Genomic DNA, 8,100 nt, shown 5'->3' with positions numbered 1-8,100 from the left:
AGGGTGTTGTGATCTAATTAGTGGGCTTCATGTTTCTTTAGTCTATTTACAAGCTTGAGCATCTGCGTAAGCTAAAACCAGAGTACCTTCACTGATTTACATGTTTTGCGTTTATTTACAAGTCAATAAATGAAAAGTTAGCTGTACAGGGTTAAATGACAATGAAATTATAGCAAAGCGAAGGACAAGAATGCATAAAATGTCAAGTTCCTTGAGAAGGTAGTTCTCATTAAGAGATATGCAACATGGTCCTAGTAGTCAAATCCCTTACAGGACTTCGGTCCAGGCCATATTGGAAAGAGGTAGGCTCGGCAAGGTGAAGTAAAACAAAGGTGTCTTATTTTACACTTGTGATAAACCGAAAATGACTCTACTTCCATACACACCATGCTCAACATTTTAAAACGGATGACACTGCCCTATGAATAAGAATATAATCTAGGCATACCAATTTGGTTTACAGTTGAGCAACTTCTATAAAATCACAGCAAATGGACTGGAGCTCCCTTGTGAACAATAGAGATGGTACTCCATCTGTTCCTATGGCCAACATGTCTACCATCAACTGACAAAAACGTCTTTGCAAGTCTCAAAACGACCTGGCTACTTGGGTATTCTGAGCTCAACCTGAGACAGTACTGCATAACGGCTTTTTCAATTTAGTATTCACGATTTATACCTCATAGACACACATCAATTGTTCCACATCTACCGTAACCGGAGGAGGGTAAATATCCATGGCTTTGCAGCATTGCAGTGGCTGGTTGAGCTGGCTTGTGCTTTGAAGGATTGCTTCTGCTGTTAATAGTGCAGCTACAACTCAAATGCCTGAAAGTTTTAAAGCTAACATAGCTCAGTGCCAATGCAGAGCCAGCAAGTAACAGCATTACATTATGACATGCCTTGGTTGTACAATTTCTTCACAGAGTTGTGAGAAGGTTGGACAGGCTACAATGACAGTTTCATACCATGGGTCTACAATATATAAATCAAGCTTAAAGTCAAACATTTTAGACATTCCCTCACATAAGTTAATTTCATAAAAACACAACATTTACATCTGACATTGTATAACTCGCCTTTGCTAAACCAGAACAGATTTATAAATATGTCGCATTTCTACGGACAGTTTGTAATTTAGTACAGTGGAGGGCTGGTTGAACTCAGTGTAAAAAAAACAAACAAAAAAAATACATTTGAACTCAAACTGTGAATAAAACACAAAATATAAACTGGAGCACCCCTGTGTTTAAAAAACCAATTTCTTTAGCACGGTGGGTTTGCAGCACTGTCAATGGCTATGGGCAAGAAGGTTGAGAGCATGTGGTGGCCACTTATCAGCTCATATCTCTGGGGAAATGTTTATAGCTTACAGCCAAAATAGAGAACCAGCCAAAATAGAGAACCTTTCCTTATTGTTTACCTTGAATGAATAATCCTCCTACTACTGGCTACATGATAGTTTAAAACCTACATCAGTGTGTGTGGTACTGAGGCCAGACATTTGTAGGAGTGCACCATTTGTTTCTTGCCACCATTGCAATAGAGAATTAGATCTAACACTGACAAGAGAATACATATCCAAATATATTGATATGCTTCAAGTAATCCATTTTGTGGAATCATGATGACTATAAACCTTTGTACTGTCATTAGTATTTCCTGTAATTAGTGTGCTTAAAAACATTACCCAGTGCAATGTAGCAAATGTTACGTCCATAGGGAAATTACTGAAATAACATAAATGTGTAAATGTAAATGAACAACCTATTTTTTACAAAGATTACATCTATTTCTTACTATTTTACCAGAATGTTTTAAATGCTCCTAATCCCAATTGAACCAAGTGTTTGAGGAGCAGGCAGAATGTCTAACCTGATTATTTATATGGATTGTTAGTTAACCTCAGGAAGATCCACCTAACATCCACCTTCCATTACAGTCACCATGTGGATAAAGCACTGGACACATGCAAACATACAGGTCCAGTTTGGCGGACACACATTAAGCTTATCTCCATTGATCTGGATTTGTTTGTCCTAGACTATGCTTAAACATTGTACACAAAAACAGGCCATAGGTATGGTTTCCTCTACACAGATTAAGCCTAGTCCAACACTGAGCTTCATTATTAGTCCAGGTTTACGCTTATCTGACTGGGAAACTAAGATAGAGTATAAAGGAAAGTACCAAAACAACTTGATTTCAGTTGCATGTGTAAGCAGATAAGGACTTTTGTCTAGATTTAAAATAATGACAGAAAAAAAATTAAGTAAAATGCAAAATTACACCCAACCCTTGCCCAACAAAAATAAAACTCCCCAAAACCAAGTTTGGGAACCCTCACATGTTTATGACCACCTTAGTAAATTTCTAACTGTTCCTAATCATCTTTTCTTTTTAACAGAAGATAATAACATCAGGACAAGCATCCCAAGGTCCTGAGCTGATCCACAGTAACTTTGGCAACATGGGCAAACATGTTCTTGTTGCTACAGTTAACAATATGGCTGTGCTCATTCAGTATATCCAGCAATTTGAAATATAATGATGTCCATAATTTCAGTAAAGACATGATCATGACAATTTTGGGGACAAAAAGCACAATATGCCTGTCAGTGCTTAACAATCAAATAACTTCTCTGAGACTATAAATTATGTGGCCCTTTGAAAAGGAAGGACAGGCTCATGTTTTGTCCAATTTACAGATGCACACGCACTTTCACACACACCCACAACACACCAGGGTTGGGTTCAATTCTGAATTGAGCTGAGAAATGTATATGAACAGGTCACACCTTTCAGCAAGCCAATTTCAAACTGAATTCATGTAATTAGGTCACTGAAATTCAATTGAGTTATGTCAACCCATTAAGATACAAATGTTTATTTTGATATTGTTTATGGAAGGAGTAAGCATTTTTTTGAGTTGCTATCAAATTTCAAAGGGTATTATTATTTTATAATTTTTTGTATTTATTTTTATTTGCATTATTAGGTGACATATTATTTTAGTAAAATATTTTTCCCATGAATGAGCATTTCACATCTCACTTGATTTGATTTCAATACATGACAACATATAAACTTATAAAATGTTCAGGGACAGGCTTAGCAGTAAAGTCACTGCCTTGCAGTTAGCTGTGTCATTGCTTGACCAGGGTTAGAATCCTGCTTATGGATTCAACCAGGGGTCACACGGGGGAATGCGCAACTGGCCAGCCTGGCACCATCCAGGTTTGGGGAGCTTTGTAATCTAATATGGTTACCTTGCTGCACTCTAGCGACTCCTTGTGGCGGCATGGGGGTCTGTAAGCTCAACCAAGGTAGAAGGCCAGAGGGGCTAGGTATTAACTTCCTTGTTGTGTGAGAAGCATGATGAGAACCAGAATGGCATCAGATGTGCTTCGGAAGACACCCATCTTAATAATGAGTGCCCAAAGTCCATCAGCTGTTAGTTCGATGAAGCAGGACCTTTGTCAAAAATCTAATATCACGAAATTGGGGAGATAAATGGGGAATACGTTAAAATAAAATGCTATCTTTGGGATGTGCCCAATTCAGGTTAATGGGTGGAATTCAGTTCTGAATAGACCACCACACTGAAACACACACACACACGATTCAGCAGCATAGCCTGCTGCAGTACTCTGACTGTTACGAATTTAAAGGCTATTCTTCAATTTTGTAAATATTCCTTCACAAAAGATGTAGGCAACACAATTCATAAAAACGAAAATAAGCAGAATTTGTGCTAAGAATGTGGAATATTTGTATCTAGATCGCAGATAATGTGCTTGACACCAGATTGAATCATTCAATCGTCTACAAATCATTATCTAACCAGGAGTCTATATGGCCCAGTTTTGGTGCTAAGGCTATTGGATCAACATCATTTCAACTTTTCCTTGTTGTTGTGGTAATAAAGAGCGAACTGTCATTTTAATGTCCCTTATCAAGGTCCAGACGTCTTGGGCAGGTCCTGGTTCTCAGCAAGGTGCAGTTTTTGTCTGAAAACAGCTACATTCAGGATCAAACAAAAATACTTCCGGCTAAATATAGATGATTCAAAGTCATTATTTTCCCTGGTGAGCCAGATAAATCCCTGAGATTAAAAGACAACATTTAGAAAAGGATACATTGAGCTGCTGAGTTCTTCCAGCTGAGGGGGAAATCATGAACTTGATCAGATTATGTTGTTAGTTTAATTTAGGGATATCATCAAAATCATCAGGAATATGTTGAAACAATAATAGAACATAATATGACAGTCATTTACTCACATTTTATCAATAAAATATAATAATTCTGCACATCAATAAATATGTCACTGTTAGTAAACCCTAAATTCATAATCAGATTATTCTAGTTTATCTACACACACCATCTGTTTTGCTGCTACTTTGTACTCAGCTGCTATGGCTACAGAGTATTCTTGGCACCTATATCTCTAATGAGCTGAAGAGCTTTAACATCACCCTAACACATACTACATCAATTTGGCCCTGAGCATATACATACCAAACCACAGCCAGGGATGCTAGAAATCAACCTAACAACAGACACACGTCATTTCGCATGTAAGGTCAAACTGTCTGACTACTGTGCCCTCGCATGGAATGTAAAAAGCATGCATTAATTATACATGTTTGGACTGGATGTCGTCCAAAAGACAACAGAGGGCTGCAGGAACAATATGGTTCAAGAGCATCTGCTTGGGATGTAAACATTAAAATATGTAGTGATAAACACATTCTGCACATTTACCGACAGCAAGTAAATGAACATGTCTCCTGTCTCCAGCAGTTATCCGTGCCTTGGGTAAGGACAGAAATGGGGCAAACTGAAAACTACAGTGAGAGTTCATCATCTATATAGTATTGTAGTGGGGGATGCTTACATTGCAGAGCAGGTGCTCAAGGTTGTGGTCAGAGGCACACTTCCGCTGGTCCTCTGACAGCTCCTCCACATGGCTGTCCAGACTGAAGTGCAGCCGAGCCAACTTTTCTTGCATCTCACGAACGTGCTCCAGTTGCTCAAAGGAGCACACCTTCCCTTGGAAGACACAGCAAGAGTCATTACCGCCTTTACGTACCTGCCTGAGAAAAGGACTCGCTAGGTAAGCGTGGCAGCATGTCAAACAAATGGCTGCATTTTCACAGAGTATCTGTGTGTCTGTATTTACTCGGTCCCCTTACCAAAAGCCTGCAGTTTTCCAGAGTGGAAATCATTGAGCAGGTTAAGGAGGCCTCCCTCCATCTCTCTCACATCAGAGACGTCAGTAAGGAATGAGTGCTGCAGAGGGGAGGACTGGGACACTTTACTGGGGCCTGCTGGCTGGGGAGCCCTGGCCTTCTCCTTATGAGGCCTGGTAAAGAAAAGCCAAGCAACATGTGCCGAGCGAACATCAAGCTGGTCCAACGTGCCATAATAAAACATGACTCAATCCTCCATCTGACTAACACAATTCACATAGTTTGAACTTTACTACTCTGGAAGAAATTAAGAGACCACTGGACCTTTTTCTTTCCTTTTTCTTTTCTCCACTCAAAACTTTTTGGGAAATTAAAGAAAAAGGTGCAGTGGTCTCTTAAATTTTTCCAGAGCTGTATAATAATCAGACACAGACATTTCCAAACCTTGTTGTCTTTGGTGGAGCTGCTACAACCACACTGAGCACATCTTTGGGCTGTCCTGCTGCCCCAATGGACCTCTTGAACTTGCCACGGTTTTTTGGGGAGGGGGGTTGGGGAAGGCCAAGGGAGAAGGTTGCACTCTTGCTGGAAGGGAGGACAGAGAGCTTGCGGGGGTTTACTGGGGGTGGAGGGGGCTGGGGGAGAGACACTTTTGGGCTCCGCTTCTTGCGCTTGTCCTCCATGGTTTGTCAGAATGAAGCCCTCAGGCTAAGATTACAAGATTGCCTGAGCTTCAGAACGTCCTGTAACAATAACAAACATTGGAAGTCATGTGCTACAGATTCCCCTCCCTGACTAAACTGGGAAAAATCTGAAGGATGAACAGTCTTAGCTGAAGAGGTATAATGATTAGCAGTTTGTCAGGGTTTGTAGGCTAGGACAATGTAGAGTTGTATCTATGAGGTCCAAAGAAACAAATTAACTGTCACACAAAACACTTCATTTTGTAGACCTACTGTCAGATAAACTTAATTCTGTCATTTTAAAATAGTAGAGCTTGTTATATCTTTAATAGAATTGTACCAGTCAATGTAGGCTGCTCAAATGAAGTAGCCTCATGGGTCAATGCCACCCCATCTCCTGTGAAACAACCAAGGGGCTCACTGCAGGAGGTTCATGTTTGGATGGCTGCAGAGGGTGTATTACCCATTCTGAAACCCTCACCTGAGCTTTTGGAATGTTCTCAAATATTCATAATTTTAACAACATTTTGAATTTCACAGAGAAAAATATCAGCATCCAGTTAGTATTGCATAGAATACGTTCAGTGGTGCGGATTCATTTTAGAAAGACGGTTATTTTTGTAGCTGAAAACGATTGACATGGAGATGCAATGACTTTACTGAAATTCTGTATCTTTAAAAAAAACAAGTGAATTTAGCCTTGTGTGATATTTCGTAGACTTGCGTTTACTGGTGGGACTATTATATGGAATTTCAAGAAAGCTGAAAAATATATATCAAAAATACAATTTTTTCAAAATTATAAAAAGGTTTAAACACTAACAAGTATTCAAATATTTCTGGTTGCGCGGGTAGGAAGAGTCCGAGTATGAGACAATTTAATGGACCAAAAATCACTGGGACGTCCAATTGACTTGTTTATTCCATTTCGTTGTTGACGCACACCATTCTTTCTTTGAACAGTCCACTGTAGCCCACATACTAGACGATTTTATATTCGGTTTTTAAATTATAATTTTTCATTGCTTAATCTTTCATAAAACAGATATATTAGGCATACAGAATTGGCTAGGCCAGGCTAATGCCATCCTGAAACTGTTCTTGAAACATAGGACTACTGTGGTACAAAGATGGCCACTACCCACACTACCAAAGTTGTTCACCTACACAAATGAATTCACTAGTAATATTGTAAATTACAAGTAAAAAAAAAATCTACGTATAATATAAGTAAATAAAAATCGTAATGGGTCATTTGTATTAGACAAAGAAAATCACATGGATGAATGCTTCTATTGGAAGACAATACCAGATCACTTACCGATTGTAAAATGAACGAAAAACCCGTCGACTAAACACCACGCACCTTTTCCCTATGAAATGTTTATTATCTCAAACACATATTCTCAAACGAAGCTGATTGTGTTTAAATTCACAATAAGAAAAAAAGCGAGCAAGTCTTCAGGATAAGAGACCCATAGAAACCTCAATACAATTCCAAACGCGCCACTTGGAGCGCACAGAATACACAGAGCCGTCCAGCACTTAAAGCGCCAGACTCTCTTTTCCTCCCATTTAATGTAATCCAATGTGATTAGGAACCACAAACCATCCATGTATTCTTCTATGGGTAATCTCACGTGGACTGAACGTGATATATATATATATTATATATGCACATTACGTACACATATACGTTACACACACACACACGTTGAGTTGCGATCAGCATCGAGTCAGTGTCAGGCAATTTTATTTGCATGTTACATTGTGTACACAGGGGCAAATATTAGGGCAAAAAATGAAAATACAATACAAACATTAGATAAATGTTGCACAAAAGACAAAGTCTACAAATTTAAAAAATGAAATAGGTTTCTAGCCTAGATTTAAGTGGTCAACGAAGATCAATCAGTGGCCAAAAATTTGACTATCTTTAAAAGTTGCACCTACTACACTAAAACAACCAGAAGCAACTTATTCCCTCATCTTTTACAATCAAAAGGTAAAATGAGTGTGAGTGAGAAATGCTATGCCTTATGTTTGATGTACCCAAAATGATGCAAAAACATACTGTCAACTTGCCCTCCAGACTCTACGGTCAAAAAGAGGGATTGGAAGGCAGTTCAAAGGCTGTGTTAGCTTTCATTGATTTAATAAGACACTTCCTCAATAGCTGATAGCACGGCCTGCCGCTAATGTCTGTTGCGTAGCAGAGCTAT

At 38.9% G+C, this 8,100-nt stretch overlaps 1 protein-coding gene across 2 annotated transcripts; it reads right to left on the bottom strand.

Moving 5' to 3' along the window:
* Positions 1-91: 91 nt before the first annotated feature.
* Positions 92-7,375, bottom strand: ccdc28b (coiled-coil domain containing 28B). Of its 2 annotated transcripts, none has more exons than XM_034297390.1 (6): positions 7,200-7,375; positions 5,640-5,938; positions 5,199-5,368; positions 4,901-5,099; positions 4,140-4,162; positions 92-4,010 (listed from the first exon to the last, which is right to left on the bottom strand). In XM_034297390.1, the coding sequence occupies exons 2-6, from the start codon at positions 5,876-5,878 to the stop codon at positions 3,943-3,945; spliced, it is 699 nt and encodes a 232-aa protein (XP_034153281.1). In that variant the 5' UTR covers positions 5,879-5,938; positions 7,200-7,375; the 3' UTR covers positions 92-3,942. The 2 variants fall into 2 exon arrangements, with proteins under 2 accessions (XP_034153281.1, XP_010877216.1); XM_010878914.4 differs by having other exon boundaries at positions 4,901-5,055.
* Positions 7,376-8,100: the final 725 nt, after the last annotated feature.

The sequence above is a fragment of the Esox lucius genome, chromosome 15 (genome assembly GCF_011004845.1).
Source record: "Esox lucius isolate fEsoLuc1 chromosome 15, fEsoLuc1.pri, whole genome shotgun sequence".
Lineage (NCBI taxonomy): Eukaryota > Metazoa > Chordata > Actinopteri > Esociformes > Esocidae > Esox > Esox lucius.
This window is presented reverse-complemented; position numbering and strand designations above follow the sequence as displayed.

What these genes read in the sequence shown, in the direction of transcription:
- ccdc28b (XM_034297390.1), bottom strand. Translation starts at nt 5,878, where the DNA reads ATGGAGGACAAGCGCAAGAAGCGGAGCCCAAAAGTGTCTCTCCCCCAG. An exon ending in GCTCCACCAAAGACAACAAG is followed by an intron (nt 5,369 to 5,639) that starts GTTTGGAAATGT and finishes TTTCTTTACCAG; the next exon opens with GCCTCATAAGGAGAAGGCCA. An exon ending in TGGAAAACTGCAGGCTTTTG is followed by an intron (nt 5,100 to 5,198) that starts GTAAGGGGACCG and finishes TCCTTTTCTCAG; the next exon opens with GCAGGTACGTAAAGGCGGTA.